The 22172-nt window shown below is 35.5% G+C and overlaps 1 protein-coding gene across 1 annotated transcript in view; it reads left to right on the forward strand.

Moving 5' to 3' along the window:
- Positions 1–815: 815 nt before the first annotated feature.
- LOC127969488 (rho GTPase-activating protein 7) overlaps positions 816–22172 on the forward strand; it is a 96187-nt gene continuing 74830 nt past the window's right edge. The window contains exons 1-4 of the mRNA XM_052571530.1: positions 816–1291; positions 1738–3181; positions 16222–16371; positions 17584–17724. Of these exons, the coding sequence (XP_052427490.1) occupies positions 1814–3181; positions 16222–16371; positions 17584–17724 (1659 nt within the window). The 5' untranslated portion in view covers positions 816–1291; positions 1738–1813. The remainder of the gene's footprint in view (positions 1292–1737; positions 3182–16221; positions 16372–17583; positions 17725–22172) is intronic.

Raw genomic sequence — 22172 nt, forward strand, 5'->3', positions numbered from 1 at the left:
TTAAATGACGTCAGGATGACAAGACGCTCTCCATGTTTCAAGCTCCACGTGTCTCTGTTTTCTTCTCCTCCTCCTTGTTTCTTCCAGGGAGAAAAGGCTCTAGCGGGAACTGACCACGATCAGTCAGTGCCCCAGACGTCAGGGCAGAGATTGGTCGAAACACGTGGCTACCTCCTCCCTCTTCTGGAGTTCTTGCATCATCTTTCTGAACAGTTCATTGAAGGAAAAACACAAATTGGTTGCAGAACCAATTAAGTACGCTTATTGCTGAGGATCACTGCCGGTCTGACAGCGGAACACTTGGTCTATCAGCAGAACTGAAGAACTAGTCTAGAGCCTTCAAACATGGATTCATTTATTTATTTCTCACCTTGGAGAATTATTTAATGCAGAGTGTATTTTTTTTTTCTGCATTCCTCTTCAGACCTTTTCAATGCAGGAATTGTTTTTGATTGTAACATTGTATGGGACCATAGAAATTTGTTGATCCCTGGAGACACATGACCTTGACGTCCTGGCTGGCTTGAGAACAGAGCGAGCTGTGTCAGAGGGTGAGCTCACCACACGGCGGGGAGAGTGGGTAACTGGCCGCTCCATCGCCGTAGACGGACGCTACCAAAACAGAGTGACGCTCTCACAAGGCCAGAGCAAGAGGAGAAGCATTCAGGTACTAGTGCTTAGACTGACCATTTGCTTAAATGTCTGCTGCCTTGGCGTTTTGTCACGTTTTCATTATTTATATTCAAATTAAAACATTTTGTTACTCTAGTAGGCTCATACTGCGATTCAGACATTACCAAACAACCACAAAGTATGTTTGGGATGTCAGTGACGTGAGCAACTAAGGATTATCTTTCTTTACCACAAGATAACTGTCTTTATCGAAAAATAATAATAATCTGCCGAAGTGCTTGCCAAAGGAAAGTTGGACCTCACAACCAGATGTTCAACAGAGGGAGTAACTTCTGGCCAGATGTGAGAAGAATGTCCTGGTTAGGACCTTCTCTGAACGCTCGCCACTAACCGCTGACTTCACATATACGTCAAGAAGATCTATCAGACTCGAGGGACTGTAAGAGCTCCATTTCACCACACTTTTTGGTTTCCCCCAATGGCCTTTTATTACTGAACTTCTTTCCATCTTGAGACTTTCCTTCTGGTCTAATTTTAAAGAGAAGTCGGTCCTTGGTGGCTAATCAAGAATGACAAAATGTAGAGAACTCTTACTGTACTTTTGAGTGGGTGGAGGATCTGGTGAAATGCTTGGCTGACTCAACAGTTGGACGCAAAGGTAAATGTGATTCATCCAATTTTTTTACTTTTTTTTTTTTTCCTCATGAGTCAGTCCTACAGCTGTTTATGAAATCTGCTTTAAGCTGTAATTGGTAAAAATCTTTTTTGACTGGATCGGAAATACAGTGTGAAAAGCTCTGTTGAAGACAGTGGCCAATTCCTCATTCCTTTGTATAAACTTAGTACTTCAAAAATAAATGTAGTATTTATGATGTTCGAAAGGTTATTGGCATCACATTAAGTTGTCAGTGTACTTTTCAGTAACACAGTCACTAAACACTCTTCAGACTAAACGAGTTTAAGAGCACTCGAGTTTCAATGCCAATGACATTCATTAAGCATATCGTTTTCATTTCTCTCACATATGAAGATCGCACTTGTTCGGCAAAGGACAAATTCAATATTCCTCTCTCTCTTTCTCTCTCTCACTATCTCTCTTTGCAGAAGCACCTGTATTTGTTTGTGTGCTTTCCGTTGGCCTTAATAATAAGGCTCTATGGTCTAGTGGGGGGAACTCGTCATGCCTGTTGCCGTTCGTAAGAAAAGCTGGGAGGATCATGTTACCCCACGCATAGGATTACAATACAGCTATGATGACCTAGACTTGGTCTGCTGCCATGTGCATTATCAGCACAGTAGATGTGCCTCAATGCCTGAGTGTAGTCATCACCAGCCTCTGACATTACCCTGTCTCCAGGAGGATATCAGAGATGGTACAAGAACGATGGCAAGGATAGTGCAGAAGTTTGACGGTGGAACTCAACCTAGCTTTGAAGGTGCAAGGTCCCAATCATTGATGCCAGGAGACACCGTCAATGATACAGCACAGCATAAGAGTGACCGAGATAGCAGGCCACCTTCAGACTATGTGGCAAATCAAGATGAATTGCAATGTTCTGCTTCAGGAACTTTGCAAGCGCACAGTGGAGATCCAGATAATAAGGAACTAAACAAGGATAAAGAATCTGCTTCACTTAGCCTGACACATTATGTACCTCCTACTGCAGTATTCGCACCCGTAGAGGAAACGAGTGATTTATCAAATGCATTGAAGGACAATAACTCTGTTAAAGTTGACTGTTCTGAAATAACTTCAGAAAATATTGAATCCACGATGAAGGTCAGTGTGGGCAGTCGGATGTTACTACATGAACACATGAGTGTCACAAGCGAGTTCACATATATAACTAATAAACCTCCCACCTCTGATTCACAGCAGAAATCTGCTGACCCACGTAATATTGTGAAAGTACAATGTTGTGAAAATTCTAAAAGGAGGATTTTAACATGTGGAATGCTAGCTGAATGTTCGTACACAGGCAGAACTGTGATCCCAAACTTACCATCATCAGTTTCTCAAGAAATGCACATTCCAGAAGCTAGCTCAGATGCTAATAAAGCAAGTCTAGTGTCCAAACATTGCATAGTGCCTCAAGGTCAAGACGATGAAAATCAGGAGGATGATGGCATTTTTAAATGTTCTGATCATGAGATGTTAATAATTGGAAGCCTTAAACCACCTGCTTGTGAAAGTTCTCTACTGGAACCATCTGGAAAAATTGACATCTCGGAAACGAGGCATGACTGCTTCTCAAAACTCCAAACTATCCATGAGGGGTCCTTTGCTGAATCGGGAGATGATGCTTCAGCTCAGATATCAGTAGAGATGCCAGTAAATCTAGCAAGTGCAGAATTAAAAACCAACAACTGTGAGAATTTGATAAGTTCAGAGGATGAAGACATAAGTCTAAAGGAGCCAACAAGAGAAGAACCTCAACCTGAAGGACTCTATGATGAACATCAGGCAAACCAATACACAAATACAGCCAAAGACACAGAGAGTGTCCCAAAAGCTGAAGGATCCCTTGTCAAGCTTCGCACAAGGAAGGTAAAGTGTTTTTTTTTTTTTTTTTTTTTTTTTTTTTAAGGTTTATTTTTACTCAAGGAAAGTAAAAAAAGTTATATAGTATATAAAGAAATGCTTTTGCGCATGAGATTGATTCCATTATGTGTCATGCCTATGAAGGTCATCAGTCAGTCAGTAAGGGAAATTCTGAGGGAATTTCCAGAAAAATTGTCTGTAACAAAGCAAATGAGCATGCATATAAATTTAAATCTATTTTATGCATCATAGTTCTGTGCATCACAAGATTTAAATTAGTTTCGTATTAAACACTGTGTCCACAGTATTCTTATTTATTTATTTTGGGGCTTTTTTGCAAGATTATTATAGAGAGTAGAGGGAACAGAGAAGTTACGGGGGAGACAGAGAAGGGGAATGGAATCAGGAGATAATGCAGACTGGATTCAAACCTGAATATCCCACATGGGCAACTCCACTCGTACTATAGTTTCGAGTGTTGCAATTTGGAGAGCACTTTGTCCTACTCAAACATGACTGATAATGTGAGTGATGGGGCTTGTTGAGCTTGTTGTGATATTACCTATTTTAAGTAATCATGCTTGTGATTTTCACTCAACTTTTACAATAAATTACATGAAGAAACCATGTAGACTTAAAGCTGCGGTAGGTAACTTTTGACGCTCTAGCGGTTAATAAACAGAACTGCTTGCGTCTTGCGGAAGAACATCGTAGCCGGAACTACTTCTCTCTGTTTATGTCTATGAAGAATCACAAAGGTACTGGGTTACTCCGCCGCGGTACCCCCGAAGCAATCTAAAATAGTCCGAACATAAACACTTATTATAGGTGCACCCTAGTGATTCAGGACAAGCTAAAAACACGTTTTGGAAAATGGATTCATGGTGTACTCGCTTATTATATGCATTTTTTTCTAAATTTTGAACACAAGAAAAGTTATGGACCGCAGCTCTGATTGGTTATTTTATACCGGGAGCGATGTATTTTCTACAGGACATAATGACAGGTTTAAAAAATATGTAAAAAAAATATATTTTTACAAAAGTTACCTACTGCAGCTTTAAACTATATAAGCTAAATAAGCAACAAACCTATTGTAAAATATAAACATTTTATATAACTGTTTTCTGTTGCTGTTCAAGAAACTATTGTCAATGTTAAAAACAGTTGCGCTGCTTAATAATTGTATTCTTTGATGAATAGAAATATCCACATTTACTGTAGTCTTTTGCACAGTGCACATCTTTCCATGAGAGGCCGGTATACATGCTGGCTTTTATTTTTAGCTGGTTTAATACAGTTCCAGCATGTTTCTTCTGCAGACTCTTTCTTCCTTCTCCATGTTTGAGCTTGCTTGTATACACAGTTCTGATTAAAAGCATTTAAATAGCGCCATGCTTTTCAAGCACCACATCCTAAATTACTATGCCAGCTCACAGCCACGCCCTTTTGAAAGCAATGACATCACTCAAGCTTACATCTCTGGCCGTGTGCATCTGTGGAATGTTTCCCAGTCCAAGAAACTGGCATCAGTCGAGACCATAAAGGACACTACTAGAGTACGTAAGAAAAAGTGTAGTGATTATGCGTCAGATGATTCGTGACAAGTGTTCTGTTGTGAGTGTGCTTGATGCATATATATGTTTTACCTTTATGTGTTTACATGGGTGATTGACAGCAGCCCGCTTGCCAACATCGGCCAACATAGCTTTCTGTGTTTATTCATCCTTGTCCTGTTCCACAAGACCCAGGAGGCGTCGTCCAAAACACAGTTATTATTTATACAGCAGGATCCATTAGACAGGATCCAGCCCAAACAAAACACACTATTCGGTGTAATTGTCATTTATTTGAGAGGCTGAAATCCAGGGCCGGTGGCTGGAGTTCTTATGGGGATTTGTGTTTGTTACATTGCTGGAGTGAATACGAGCCATTTAAGGCCTTGAACAACTCTTTTCCACTGCTAATGGAGACATGAACTATTATGAGTTCAAGGACAGAGTGAGCAACTAGAGTCCTTGAGTGAATGAGTTTCTGTTTGGCACATCAGAACAGAAGGAACCATACTTATTCCAACTTATCTTGTCTATAAATTAGCAATAAAGACAGTAAGGATTATTTTAGTAACCAAGACAGAGAGGTACTAAATGCTCAACACAGCAGTGCTGATGATTTGAAGTATTTCCCTTTTCATTTGTCTCTGCATGTGCTGGATTGTGTCAGTCAGGGGATTTATCAGGGGGTTGAAATATGAATCTGGGCTTTATGGTGGATTTGAGATTCTTGGAATCATTTAAGTGGCACTTACACAATGACTGTTTCAAAAATCACTCCCCATATTGAGCAACTGTTTGAGATCATTTTATCTCTCCCTTTGAGTTTGTGCGTTCGTGACTGTATGCATGAAATTGAGCACACAGTTGGGGTGTGAATTTATGGGTAGACAAGAGTATTGATTTAATTCACAGTTTCTACGTTTTACACAATTCATTTTTTTTTTTTTTTTTTTTTTGGCAAAATCTAAACGATTTGATCCATTTCACACTTAGGTTTAATTCTATATGATTTTGAATAATTATTAAATTATGAGTAAAAAAAAAAAAAAAAAAAAAAAACATGCACAAACAAATTTAAATTAAACCCTGTGGCTTGTGACGATACACTGATGTGTAAAGACACAAAACGATCGGTCTGTGCAAGAAACTGAACAGTATTTATATAGTTTATTTATTTATTTTTTTACCTCTGATTCACACAATGTCTGAAATGTTACAACGCTTGTGAACGCACTTCACAGCAGCAAGTGCATGAGGCATTCTTCTTTTTCTTCTTGCATTATGGTGGTTTAGATTTATAAGTGCATAAATCTATTTATAAGTGCATTACTGCAGTGTTCCTATGGCTCAGTGGTAGAGCATTGCATTACCAGCACAAAAGGTTGTGGGTTTGATTCCCAGGGAACACACATACTGGAGGGTGTATATCCTGAATGCACTGTAAATCGTTTTGGATGAAAGCCTCCGCCAAATGCATAAATTATTACTGCCACCTATCTTTCAAGTGGACCATTGACACTCCTAATTGAGATTGTAGATAGAGGGTCAATGTGGCGTTAATGCACTTATAAGTATAAAGTAGAAGATGAAGCCTCACTCGCTTGCCGCAGTGTTTAATATGGATTTTAAGTTGTTTTTTTTTTTTTTTTTTTTTTTTTTTTACTCTCATAGATTATGTTACCATTTGTCTTGCATTGTACGACTGAGAGACTGCAATGACCGAAGCTAAAAATCTTAATTTGTGTTCTACTGAAGAATCAAAGTTAACTACATCTTGGATGCCCCAGGGGGTTAGCACATAAACATCTAATTTAAATTTTGGGGTAAACTATCCCTTCAACAGGATGCGTTGTTGCCAGGATTTCTATATTGCCTAAAATATCCAAATTTTGTCTGTTTGCACTGTGTAGATCGATCGTTGTATGACATTCACGATAGCTATAGAAAGCAGATGGTTCCTTATGCTTTCGAATCAGTACTTTGGTTTACTTTTGGTGTTATTCAAGTATCGGTGTGCAGCTACGCTTCAAGTCGAACGAATGAACGAACAAACACGTGCGCATATTTGCATCACTTTGATCGTTCTCTGGAGATCTTGCATGTTATTGATCAAACTACTTTGGATGTTTTAAGCACTATAAAAATCCTGTCCAGGATGTGTCCTGTATGAACCACCCATGGCCACTCTATTGTAGACACCAGATACGTGCTTTCATGTGTCAGTTTGTTTTGAATAAATGCAGGGCCTTACCCCATCAAACTGGGTTTAAAGATCACTTTTCACAAACCCTTAGAGACAGAAAGATAATTAAATCATGCAAAGGTATAGTGATTATGATGACACAGATATTAATGATGAAGATCAATCTCATAATTAGCTCCCTGATGAGTACTACTGATTTGGCCTTGAGCCGCACAAAGTTTCTAGACCAGCCCTATACAAAAGACTAACTTTAACTTAAAAAGTTTTATTTTTTTCTTTCATGCTTTTACAATGGTCATATTTCACATTGGTCTTGCTAATTTGTAAACATAGCTAAGCTGTTAACCAGAAGAAGAAAAAAAAAACAGATAAAGCTGTTTGACCAGTTTGGCATTTTTAGTGAAGGTTACTGATACGGAAAGTGCAGGTAAAGATAATGAAACGAAAAGTTCACAATTTCAGCATTTACTCCCCCTCATGTAATTCTAAACCTGTATAAATTTCTATTTTTTTTCTGTATTTATATATGTGTGTGTGTGTGTATATATATATGTATATATATATATATATATATATATATATATATATATATATATATATACATACACCTCAATGTTTGGGGAATTATATTTATTTATTTATTTATTTATTTATGTTTTTGAAACAAGTCTCTCAAGTTCACCAAGGCTGTATTACTTTATTTTATTTTATTTTTTTATTGTCAATGTTGAAAACACTTGTGATGATTAATATTTTTGTGGAAACCATGTTGCCATTTTTTTTCAGGGTCAATGATGAATGGATAGTTAAAAATATACTAACTCCTAAATTTTTCAACAACAGTTTATACTGGTGATGAGCTTTGTTAAAAGTGTTGGATAAGGAAAAGAACTATTGATGTTTGTATTGTGTATATGCCCTGAGGTAGTGCAAATATGTCCTGCAAAACAAGGAACATTACTGTAAAGAACATGTCAAATGAACTCAAAATGTCCAGTAGGCATGGGCATGTATTCTCAGAGTCTCACTCCGGTTGATATCTTCTTGGCTCTGAAAGGGCATTTAAGACAGAATAATTTTGAAGAGCTGACTGTGCTGAAATGAAAAAAAAAAAAAAAAAAATTCACCCATTTTTCACACACCACTCTCAGTTGGGATTAAAATATGGACTTGTATTTATTTATTTATAAAATATGGATTTATGTATGTATGTATGTATGTGTGTGTGTGTGTGTGTGTGTGTGTGTGTGTGTGTGTGTGTGTGTGTGTGTACCTGGTATCCCCACACTAGTTCCTGTGCCTTTTATTTTCAATTGCTACAACTCCCAATAAATGATTCAAGTGGGGACTCAAGCCTTACGAAAGGAAAATATATTTACCAATATATTTCTTAAAATATATTGTGATATATATTGTAATATATTATTTTCCCTTTTTATTTTCAAATATTTTATATAATACATTTAATAATATATTGATGATACATATATTATATAATATATTGCAAAATATACAAATGATTGCCGCTTTCAATATATTGCAATATATTGGAAAAAATAAATATATATAAGAATATATGCCTAATATATTACATGATATTTTCCAATATACTGCAATATATTTTTGTTTCATAAGGGAGACCAGGCCAAGAGTTCAGAACTCTCCTCTGTTAAGAAAAGCTTTATATCCGGGCCAGCCACCAAAACAAGATTAGAAATGTGTGCCTGCAGCTTTCAAAACAGACATGAAGAAGGCTTAACACAGGGGAAGCATGTCTAAAGGAAGAATGTAAAGTACAATTTAGTCATCAGACTGTAGTGCTACCTTTTCATATTTGACCTGGAATATCTCTTCATCCACTGCTTTCAAGGCTGAAATCACCTCACCATGAATTGGTTTCGGTCTTAATGGATTCAGAGTTGCGTGTGGGAGGTTTGTGTATGTGTGTTAAAGAGAGTTAAAGGTAAATAAAGTTTCCTGCATGATGCTAACAAAATAATTGAACCTTTTTTATTTTCTTTTTTTATTGGTAAAAAATGCTAGTACCCAGGTTTTAGGTCAGAATTTATTATTATTTATTTTATTTATTTTTATAATTAATATTTTTATTTAGCAATGATGCTTTAAATTGAACAAATGTGAGAGTAAATATGTTTTTTGTTATTTATAGATTTTTTATTTTTTTTTTAATAAATGCTTTTCTTTTGAAATATTTATTCTTCAAATAATCCTGAAAAAAACAGTGTATTAAGGTTTCCACAAAAAAACTAAGCAGCACAACATTCAACATTGATCACCAAATCAGCATACTAGTATGATTTCTGAAGATCATGTGACACTGAAGACTGAAGTAATGATGCTGAAAGTTCATATATATATATATATATATTACATGAAATTGTAATAATATTTCACAATATGAGTACTTCTAATGTATTTCTGATCAAATAAATGCACCCTAAGTGAGCTGCCTTTTGAACAATAATGAAAATGGTAATCATTCATAGGGCTGGGCGATATATCTAAGGATATGATCATGCGCATCTAATCAGTAAAGCTGCTTCCGTGATCACCGCTAAAATCTCCATCACCTGCTTATAATTGGAGTGGCATTTAATAGACAGAGCCGTAGATCGCTGACAAGCCACGCCATATCGCGTTCATTATCGCAGATGAATCGCCTTCGATATTGAACGCGATATGGCGTGGCTTGTCAGCGATCTACGGCTCTAATGCCACTCCAATTATGTGATAATTATTTTAGCGGTGATCACGGAAGCAGCTTTACTGATTAGATGCGCATGATCATATCATTAGATATATCGCCCAGCCCTAATTCAGTATGATTATAGGATATGTATTGAAGTTCCGTGGAAAAATCATCCAGAAAGTCAGAGTATTACTATGGTACATGTCCAAAGAATCTTGGTTGAAACTGATTTTTAGATATTTAGATAAATCTAATTCCGATTTTGCAAAGTTATACTGAGTAGTATTTGCAACATCTTCAGTTTATTCTTTGTGTCCGGAGTGCTGAAGTGAGTTAAAGGATTCCTCCGTGTCCTTGAACAAACCAGCTCTCTGACTTGACCTTATTCAATAATATCCAACACAGTAATTAGGAAGTAAATTCTGAAGCTGTTTCTCTGCTTCCCATAATGCACCCAGTCATTGTCCGACTTAAACATGGACATCTGCTGCAGTCACATGATGCGGTAATATCATGCTCAAGACTTGGGCCAAATACCCAGCAGAATACTTCAGATACTGAAGTGAATGAGTTTACCAATGGAATGCTGAAGCTTATGCCATTTCCTGAAAATCTGTGATGAGGTTATGTTTGCAAACAACACACTTTTGCAATTTTCCTCAGTAGGTTATATATGATGGAAAATTATAAATGATGGAAAAAATTGGGAAATCTTGATTTCTAAAGGATGTGATATAGCATTAAATACTGGACAATTGGCTTCTAAAAAAATCAGTTTTGTCATTATAACAAGTCAAAAATTAATGTATTCATATAATAAAAATAAAAAAAACTTTTCTTAAATTGGAATGATATTTTGAAGTACATCTGTTTTCATTGTATTTTCATCAAATACTGGTGGACATAACAGACTTCTTTCAAACAACTTTCAAAGGAGGACTCTTTCCAACATCTTTAAAATGCAGACTCTTCATATACTTCTTCTCTCTGAAATAAGGTGAAGTTCAAACCAGCAAAATGCAGTTCCTCTAATGCACAGTGTCTAAATCATTTCAATACAATAAGAGTGAAGGCCTGAAATCTTTGAGGAGATTTGTCATGTGTCCAGTTTTATTCCCTGCTCTCTTTGCTCTAAGTCTGTCTGGGATTATGCAGTAGTTTTGGCTGCTGACAGCTTCCATTTAATATTAGCGGCTAACCAGCGATGTGTCACTCTGCAGGACACACTCATTTCAGATGTTGAGGTCATATGGAAATATCTGTGGGGTCAATGAGGACAGATTTGAGTTGGTCAAAAGCACATTCCCCAGAGATCTCTGGGAAAGAGGAGGAAAGCAGGAGGATTCTGGGAGATCTCACAGTGTGGGAATTCTGTCATCTCCAAACAGGAAGAAGCCTGTAGGAATGTGACCCCTAGAAGACATTAAAAGAGACTGAAACAGGAACATTTTAGAATTTTTTTTTTTTTACACCTGTTAAATATCTAATCACTATAAATCACTTTTTTCTGGTATAGTTCTCCATTTGAGGGTTGGTAAGATATAGATGTCACTTATATCAGAGATGGAGCATGCATCACATGAGAGTGAAAATGAGCATTTGAGAAAGAGTGTGTGTGTCATGGAAAAGTTTAGGCATCCATGCAGCTAGCTTTTACCACACACACACACACTCGCAGAATTCTTGCTCTCATCTGCAAAATCAACAGCAAAGCACTGACTCTTACAGGCTTATTCTGTGCTAAATGGAAAATAAATGGGAAGCAGTTCCAAGACAATAGTAATAGTAGCATACTGTTATATTTAGTTTGCTTTTTTGTAAACATATAATCTTGTCCAAAACTGTGCTGTCCTCTTATTTCCACAATTTCACACACATCTACTGTATAAAGAATCATTGCATTGCAGTGAATGGATGCCGTCAGAATGAGAATGTAAACAGCTGTTCAAAACATCTCAAAAATCCACACAACTCCTTTCCATCAATTAACATCTTGTGAATCAAAAAGCTGAATGTTTGTAAGATACAAGCCCATAATTAAGACCTTTCTGATTTAAAAATATGAGTCCTCTATCCATCATATTACTTTCTCCAGTGAATAAGTCACATAATCTGAGTCAGGAAAGTTATATGCACAGATCAAACACTGCTTATAATCAGAAACAGTCCCAGACATTTGTAAACAAATATGTTTTTGGAATTTGATGTGATAAGAAATAGGGGATATTTTGGTCAGAAGTGATGGTTTAAAGTTAAAATGCTTTGATAGATTTGTTTCTTACAAAGTAGCAGCTTTTTTACGCCATACGATGTTGATTGACCGACTGGGGTCATATGGATTACTGCTTTATGCTTTTTATCAGCTTTTTGAACTGTTTTGGAAATTCATACAGAATATTTTGGTGAACTATTTATTTAATTAAAACATTTATACTTCATATTATGATTTGGGGGTCTGTCAGTTTTGGTGCAAGTGAAATGACATACAAATAAGAAACAGTAAAAGCAGCATTAAAATCACTGAGGAAAGTTTCTCAGTGTAATATTCAAATAAAAATGCACTTATATTGAAGTTTATCAAAGCAAAAGCAGTTGCTTAGTTAAAATGTCAAGGAAAGGTCACTTTAGTGAGAGGTGCTCATGAGTGTAGAATCCATGTGTGTGTGTGTGTGTGTGTGTGTCCCTGCTTTGCTGTTCTTGTGGCAATAGAATGTCTCAAAAAAAAAAAAAAAAAAATCTCTCGAAATCCTTATGAAAAAAAAGGCCTTTGGGACAGAGAAGGATCAAAATGACAAATAAATGTGTAAATTCCTTTCTAGAAAATGACAGAGAATCTACTTTCTCCATTAATGGGCAGCATTTGCCACTTGGATTCGATTAGTGCATTTTTAACAATATCAGTTATAGTAAATATATTTTTCACCTGAATAATGAGGGAATATTACATATTTTTAGTGCATATGTATGGGCTTAGAATAGAATACTTATTAATGCTTATCATTTATGTGGACATTTTGCCCCACTTGCCCTTATTTTCTGACCCTATAATAATAATAATAATAATAATAATAATAATAATAATAATATTATTATTATTATTATTATTATTATTATTATTATTATTATTATTATGAATTTTATTTGAATGTGATTTTTAAAGCCAAAGCAAAAACAAATAAAAACAACACAATAAATTAATTAAAACCTTGAATAAATGTCAACTTAAAAAAAAAAAAAAAAAAAAAAAAAAAAATCTTCCTAAATTGAGGTGTTTCTAATAGTGAAACCTACATACGTTTCTTGTAGAATGTCTATAGCTGTAGTGTCTTACTAGAAGCATGCCACCTGAGGTCAGTGTAACACCTGATATCACACACACACACAAGACTAATCGGGAGGAATCTTTCAGTAGTTCCATCACTCTCATGCATTACTTGCAGGAATTTAATGTAAGTGTGTACTGTCAGGTGTTGCACCGATCTCTGTTTATACAGTCACTTTAAAAAAAAATGACTCTACCATTCGACTGATGATGATAAAGTAATATTTTAATAAAATATCAACTTTGTCCCATTTTCCTAAAATACATTGGGGAAAATAAAAAAATACAAGCAATTAAGATATAATATGTTATTACTAGGGTAGTGCTATGGATAGCAAAACTAAGATAATTTGGTCTAAGCAAAAGTCTAGATTTGCTCTCCATTTAAACTCATTAGTGAGAAACCATCTGGATTTTGAAGATGTCTCGTTTGTGATTAATGCTAAGTGCATTCATACTGTGCATTTAATTTATGACTTCAGAATATTAAAATTATTATGGAAAAAAAAAACTAAAGTGTTTGTTTAGTTAGTTATTTAAAGTCATATAAACCTTTTTCAAATTTTACGACTTTTTAGCTGTATATAACAAAATAATATTTATTTATACATTAATTATATAAATGTATTTATTTATATTAGTTAATTGGTGATGGTTACAATTGTTGACTAAAACTAAAATACAATTAAAATAATTATTTATTTGCAAATAAAATAAGCAATAACTGAAATAAAATGTAAACTTGAACGTATTTTATTTCAGCTAATTGAAAGGCAACATTTCTCCTTTTCATTTAAATTTGAAAGTGTAATAAATACAGTACTAAAACTCAAATAAATTCAACTCGATAAATTAAAACTGGATGAAACTATGTAGACATACTTGAAAAAGGACAAAAGCACACAACAAAGTCAATATATACTATAATATATAAATAATGTAGGCCTACATCTGACAGGATGAATGTGTGAGCTTTTCCTGTTCTCTAGACCTGCTGTCAGTTGATGTGTTATGAGTAGCACAATAATGTGTTGTTCAGATTCATCCTTGTAATAGGAAGAAAAAAAAAGAGTTTACATTTGAAAGCACAGTATTTTTTAGCTTGTTTTGTATCAAAACAGCATTTCACAAGGATTAAAATTGCAGTCCGTTTCTCATGTAAAGCTGTCATATGGGTTAAGAATGCCTATAGTATAAATATATTAAAGGGACAGTTCACCCAAAAATGAAAATGATCCCATGATTTAGGCATCCTAGTTGTATATGACTGTATTATTTTACAGAAACAAAACTAGAGTTATATATATATATATATATATATATATATATATATATATATATATATATATATATATATATATATATATATATATATATATATATATATAAATGTCCTGGCTCTTCCAAGCTTTATAATGGCAGTGAATGGGGGTTGAGATTTTGAGCTTGAGGGTGACTTTTAAATAATATATAGTACATGTGAATCTTATAAAATAATCATATAGACTCCTTTTATGGTGATTTTTGGAGCCAGAGAATACCAAGTGAGTGAACTGGAGACAAAGCATGTGTTTTGGATAATTGCTTGTGTGCTTGTTAGATCATTAGTAAAGTGTCTCTCTGTCTGTCTCTTATTCTCTCCCTGTGTGCTCTGTGATAGACAAGCGTGTATTAAGGGTAAATACCAGAAAAAGCTATGCAAGCCCTTTACACACTGCACTGCTTTGTGTGGGGCTGTTTGCACAGGCCTGGTTCAGACATGGGGCAAGTGCCAGCATCATTCCTCTATGCTTGAGTAGCATTACTACTTCAGTCTACCACTCGCTCTCTGTAGTTCTGTGTGCTTTAAATGGGGGGTGAAATGCTAGTTTTCACTCAATATCCTGTTAATCTTGAGTACCTATAGAGTAGTACTGCATCCTTCATAACTACAAAAAGTCTTTAGTTTTATTATATTCATAAAAAAAGATAGTCTGTACCGATTTTTCCCGGAAAAACACGAGCGCCTGGAGGCGTGACGTGTGGGCGGAGCTAAAGAATCACGAGTGCCAGTAGGCTTTTGTGTTGAGAGCATGTTGAAGCTGTGACATTACCGTGAGGGAAAAACCATCATCCAAAACAAACCATGGATAACAGTCAGATTCAGCCGTTTATTTATGATCCAAAATCAGATCCCGAGGCTGAAACTGAACGAGAGCAGCAGCAGCAACGACTCGCTCCGAGCGGGGCTCGAACCCGGGTCTCCAGCATGGGAGGGGATGCACTAACAAGGAGGCAGAGATATTTGAAGCAGTTTTACTCACCGCCTGCGGTTCCAACACACGATCCTGACCCTTTTTTGTTGGGATTGCATCATCCTTAAGAAATAAACGATACGCAAATCCGTCGTCAAACTGGGCCTTGTTTGTAAAACAAGCATCTTCGAAATGCAGGGAACAAACACAAACACTTGCACAACTCCGTTGATGCTCTGTAAAAATAAACTCCATCCACTGGTCCCTTAATGCTGTTTTTTTTTTTTTGGTAATCTGTGCAGGGTTGTCTTGCCCTGGCAACCAAAAACACACTCCTTTTTTGTGACATTTCGCGACGCTCTCACTCTTATCAGTGAAGTCTGTTGTGCTCTCAGTGCTCTGCTAAACAGGAGCGCGCGCTCTTCCGGCAGAAGTACCCTTAGGACCCATATAAGGAAATTCCGCTCCATCTAACATCACACAGAGCCATACTCGAAAAAAAACTTTCAGAAACTTGTGACAAACCGGAAGGAGTATTTTGGGAACAAAAATACTCCTTCAAACATACAACTTAATTTTTGAAACTTTGTCCATGTTTAGCATGGGAATCCAACTCTTTAACAGTGTAAAAAACTCAGTATTCATGAAATAGCATTTCACCCTCCTTTAACCATTCTGCCAGTATGGTTCGTATATATATATATATATATAAATTATTTTCAATTGGCAAAAGAAAGTTTCACAAAAAATGACAAGTAAATGATGACAGGATTTGGGTGGACTTTTCCTTTAATAGCATTAACCACCACTGAGAGAAAAAAAAAAAATTGGTAAAATTGAATGAAGTGTTGCCTTAGCTTGTATGGAAAAGTCTCGTCTTCACCCGAGTCGCCGCTTGGTCTGGTGTGACATATGTTTTAAGAATTGTCATTGGGAGTGATCAGATTAATGTCAGTGTTGGTTTTAAGGTTATGTTTCTCGAATAAAATCTGATTATACAAAAATGTTTTTCTCATTTCAGAGCTCACGGGAGGAGAGGGAGAAAGAAAGGTCACGTTTGGACTCCATGGTTCTGTTAATAATGAAGTTGGATCAGCTGGATGAAGAGATTGAGAATGCTCTAAGCTCCTCTCTCAATAGTACTCCCAACTTTAAGAGGCACATCATCTCTGTGAGTGATACACTAATTTCATCTCAAATCTTGCAATAATGAAATATTCGACATCAAGGCACCAGAATTTCATACCAGAACTAAACTCTTTAGTGGTTGTTCAATATATTTGCCTTTATATATATATATATATATATATATATATATATATATATATATATATATATATATATATACACAGTCAGGTCCATAAATATTGGGACATCGACACAGTTCTAATCTTTTTGGCTCTATACACCACCACAATGGATTTGAAATGAAACGAACAAGATGTGCTTTAACTGCAGACTTTCAGCTTTAATTTGAGGGTATTTACATCCAAATCAGGTGAACGGTGTAGGAATTACAACAGTTTGTATATGTACATCCCACTTTTTAAGGGACCAAAAGTAATGGGACAGATTAACAATCATAAATCAAACTTTCATTTTTTAATACTTGGTTTTTTAAGACAAAACTGAAGGGAAAATGCCCCAAGAACAAGCAGGAACTGAAGACAGTTGCAGTAGAGGCCTGGCAGAGCATCACCAGGGATGAAACCCAGCGTACGCTGATGTCTAATTGATCTCCAGACTTCAGGCTGTAATTGACTGCAAAGGATTTGCAACCAAGTATTAAAAAATGAAAGTTTGATTTATGATTGTTAATCTGTCCCATTACTTTTGGTCCCTTAAAAAGTGGGATGTACATATACAAACTGTTGTAATTCCTACACCGTTCACCTGGTTTGGATGTAAATACCCTCAAATTAAAGCTGAAAGTCTGCAGTTAAAGCACATCTTGTTCGTTTCATTTCAAATCCATTGTGGTGGTGTATAGAGCCAAAAAGATTAGAACTGTGTCGATGTCCCAATATTTATGGACCTGACTGTATATATATATATATATATATATATATATATATATATATTTATCATTCGCATAGACCATTATGTTGGAAAAAGTACTTTTATTTTGATAGTGCACATAACTTTCAATTTGACAGAATGCCAGTTAGTATTTTAACAATTCTGTTTAACAATAAATTATTAGATATAACTGTTAATCTTTTTTCTATGTATTTACAGTTTTTTTTTTTTCATATTTATTCTTTTTTTAATTATTTCTAATTATGTTAATATTATGTTAAATAAATATGAATTTAAATTCAGCAATTGTTAAGTATGTGTTTTTATGTTTAAAGTAGAACAGTATTACTTGTTTCCTAAACAGGAAGTTGATTTAGAAATGCAGGATTCAGCAGGAAGTCTTTCAGGCTCCTCCCAGTCTCTAAACACCCCACTTTATCGCTCATCATCATCGCTGTCTTCATCAGGACCCTCTGGAACTTCTGGGGCTAGACCAAAAAATGAGGTAAGTTAACCAAAACCTATAATTGGAATTGTTGTTGAACACATTATCAAATCAAATACTGAAAACTTACTTACAGTATACAAGGTTTGGAGTTTCCAATCACCTGAACAGGTCAGCTTTTCATTGGTGTGAGAAGCGCCTTGAAATATCATTTATACTTTCTCATGAGCCATGGCTCTGGAACTGGTTAAACCTGGTGTCACTAATTTCTCATGCACTTTTTGACGAGGCCACTGAAGTGTCCAATATGTACATATGCTTTTCTGTATGGTGAAGGACAATGTAAACAGTAAATTAGAGCGTGCTGTGGTTCCAGTAGCCACTTTAAAGGATATTGAGGAGAGACTCTCTCGCTCTTATCCTCTCTCTAATTTTCTTTCTCTCTGAGTGGCTAAAACTACTGGAACATCATAATAACAGCCTTTACTGTCTGCCAACTTCCACTATTCCTTGAAGAAGCATTCCTTATGATCTTCCCCTCTGGTGCATGTGCATGTCTGGATGTCTGTGGATGTGAGTGAGATCTTGTGTGAGTTTGTGTTCTGAGGTGAGCGTAAAAGTCTTCCATTTGATTACCCATTACATGCTTGACTCCACATTTCAGAAGCACATGCCAAATAACACTTAAAGTGCCAGTGAGCGGCAGGAAGAGAAGGACAGAATGCTTTTATTTGTGAAAGTGTGAACAAAATCCACAAAGGTTCGGTTTAAGAGCAGAAACAAATGAGTAGTAGCAGACTAATAGCACTTATGAGCAAAACTGATTTAAAATATCTGAAGATATTTTTCATTTTATTCAATATGTGTGTGTGTGTGGGTGTATACCGTACATAGTGCTTTTATAAATGTTAAATGTATGATTATAAATATAATCATGTTTTATTTATATATATATATATATATATATATATATATATATATATATATATATATATATATATATATATATATATATATATATGTATACATTATATATATATAATAATGGCGCCAGAACGCAGATCATTAAAACACTATAATGCAAGGCACAGGGAATGCAATCTTACACGTTTGAGCAAGTACCCACAGACACACGCCGACATTGTAGCATGGAGCACGTGTCGTAAAGTACAGATAAAGTCAAACTTGTTTACAAGAGAAACCACTGTTTACCCTGACACTTATTCAATGTCTGCGACCATCAAGTGTGTGTGCACATTTGTAAGCATCCACTCACACCTTTCTGTTTGTTCGTTCCAGCCATTCCTCCCCAGATTACATAAGTGTACCAGGTAAACACATGAAAGATTAGGCCTTTTTATACACACACAAGCTAACTAGCACACACACAACATTTGCACGCAAGCCTCTTAGCTCTTGCTAAGGTATGTTAAACACTAACGGTACACTGCAAGGCCATGGCTACCCTTCATTGCTAATGAATGTTATTTGGGGCTACAGTAGCAGTGACAGTGAATGTACAGAAGTTTAGTGAGGCGTCACTGTATGTCCATACCAGAAAACAAAGTTATGCTGGTAAATTTTGTGCACGTGCTTATAGTCTTCATGACTGGAAAGATAGAAAGTTAAATAAATAGATGCTGAGAGAAAGGACTGGAAACTGAGGCCTGTCTGAAAATGTATTACTCATCTTTCAGTTCATGTCCTCTGAATCTGTGTGTGTGTGTGTGTGAGAGATAAAGATATATGGATATACTGTACTGTATCGTTCAAGAGTTATCAGTCAGTAAATTATTATTATTATTATGTTCAAGGTCAGACATGCTGTATCAGGCATTATTAGAGCCCAAAACAAGGATGTTATCTTCCTCTGCATGTCAGAGAAAATAGGGAAAAAATCAGACATGATACATGACTGGAATGATATCATTGATTCTACACATCACAATGACCCACTCTGAGATTTCAGTTATGTAAGAGAATTGAGAAGAAAGAGATAGGAAGAGACTGTACTGTGTCGCTCAAAAGTTATCAGTCAGTAAATTATTATTATTACTTTTTATTTTTTCAGGAAGGATGCATTACGTTTCTCAAGAGTCTAGTTTATAATCCTACAAAAGATTTATATTTCAAAGAAATTATGTTCTTTTGAACTTTCTATACATCAAAGAATCTTGAAAGTATTAAGCAGCAACTTTTCGACACTAACAATATATTACGTGCCCCTAATACCTGTGTACTTATATAGTAACTAGATGTGTACATAGTATGTAACAAAAGTGTAAGTACACATTGGTGTGTAGTATCTACAGCTCTAATGTTTGTGTAACTACAGGTACACATATGTAACAACCTACAGAATGGTATGTGTAAGTACAAATGTGTAACAGGACATTGGAAACAACACTTTTTGGTAATGAAAGTACAAATGTGTAACGAAAGTGTTATACTTTACATTAGATTTATCATGTAATTACTCTGTTACACAGCAGAAATTGTGGTTGGTGTCCAGATTGTTACACTTTATATTAAGTGGACAGTTCCTGAGGAGTTACCATGAAGTACACTGGTATTACAGTGGTGCTCCAACTCCTCCCACTTTACATATCCCTAAACCTACCCATCTCCACCTACTGGATCAAATGGTGCCAATTACTCTTATGCACATTGTTGTTACAAAATGTAGTTGCATGTCCTGTTACACATTTGTACTTACACAAACCATCCTGAGGGTTGTTACATATGTGTGGTAACAGAAATATTACAGCTGTAGATACTATGTACTAATGTGTACTTACACTGTGATTACATACTGTACTACATACACATTTAGTTACTATGTAAGTGCACAGCTATTAGGGGCACAATATAAAGTGAAACCAAAATATTTATTGAGTGGCAAATCAGCATATTAAAATTATCTCTGAAGGATCATGTGACACTGAAAACTGGAGTAATGATGCTGAGAATGTTGACAGCTTTGTTTTGTCCCCCCCCCCCCAAATATATATATATATATATATATATATATATATATATATATATATATAATCATACCTCAAATTTGTACATAGGCAAAGCATTCAGCAGCTTTTTTTTTTTTTTTTTAAATAGCAATTTCTACGTTTCTGTAAGTAGCAGTAAAGCATGGCAAAGTAATATCCCTCATTCCAAAGTAATATCTCTCATTCCAGCAAATTTTCTCAACATAGAATATTTCAGCATCATTTGTAATGCAAGCAGCATTCATTTGTACATCTAAGTTGAATGTTTGTCCATGCTAAATAATTAAAAACTCCTATCTAAGTTATGTTACCACCTTCCCTAAGTGTTTTTGAATAATTTACCCCCATTTCTCTTAAAAGAGCTGAAATATTTATTTATTTATTTTTTTAATAGATTCCCCGTTGCATACTGGTAAACAAAAAAACTGCATAGTAGGCTAACCTTTCTTGGCAGTTTTAAGCTTTAATTAGTTAAAGTGACTTTGGTAAAAATGAGAGAGAGAATGGGTGATACAAAGAAAAAAAATAATGTTTTTAGAGAAGGATGTGGAAAATGGAACCTCTTTTTGACCTTAAGCAGGAAATCGCTGTTTTCTGACATGTTCAAGGTCAGACATGCTGTATCAGGCATTCTTAGAGCCCAAAACAAGGGTGTTATCTTCCTCTGCATGTCAGAGAAAATAGGGAAAAAATCAGACATGACATGGAATGATATCATTGGTTTTACACATCACAATGACCCACTCTGAGATTTCAGTTATGTAAGGGGATCGAGAAGAAAGAGATAGTTGTGTTTAGGAGACAATAGCAGTCATGGAGAACATCTAAGCTGCCTTTTAAATATGCCTTCACACCCTATAGATTCATTTCTTTATTATCTGCCATGAGTTCTTCCATTAGTCATTGACTAATTCAATTAAACAGCCTAATGAGGGAACACATACATAAGCATTTAGTTGTGTCTGCCCATAATGACCACATTTCCGTCTTTGTTTCTCTCCTCACATGATCCAGAACCCTGAATATTTCTGCGCACTTTCATCTCATAACTCAAGCTTGTCAAGAGCACAGGACGTTTAGTGTATTTGGCTAGCATCATTGTGTTGACAGTTAATTGGCCCAATATGAGTAGAACTGGATATATTTGTTTGAGGCACCTGAGGTCTCAGCATTACAAATCTATTTGTCTTAAGGGGTTTTCATCTGCTGGAAAATGGCAACATATTTGTATATTAAACAGAGGATGGCAGCCAAAGTGAATTACAGTCATTTGTTGTCTATAAATGTAAAGGTGTGGAATAGCAAGAGATTTAGAGATGACAGGGTCCGCTGTGTGTGAAAGCATGGGTAACTATAAATCATGATGTAAACATGCAAACGCACAGGCCAAAAAGAGTTGGAAACAAGTGTTGTGTTCAGCACACACCCAAAAATACACACACAAGCTTATATTTATTAAATATAATGAATGTAATTCCAATAGAATGTGCACATAAATATCAC

This window comes from Carassius gibelio, chromosome A1 (assembly GCF_023724105.1).
Source record: "Carassius gibelio isolate Cgi1373 ecotype wild population from Czech Republic chromosome A1, carGib1.2-hapl.c, whole genome shotgun sequence".
Lineage (NCBI taxonomy): Eukaryota > Metazoa > Chordata > Actinopteri > Cypriniformes > Cyprinidae > Carassius > Carassius gibelio.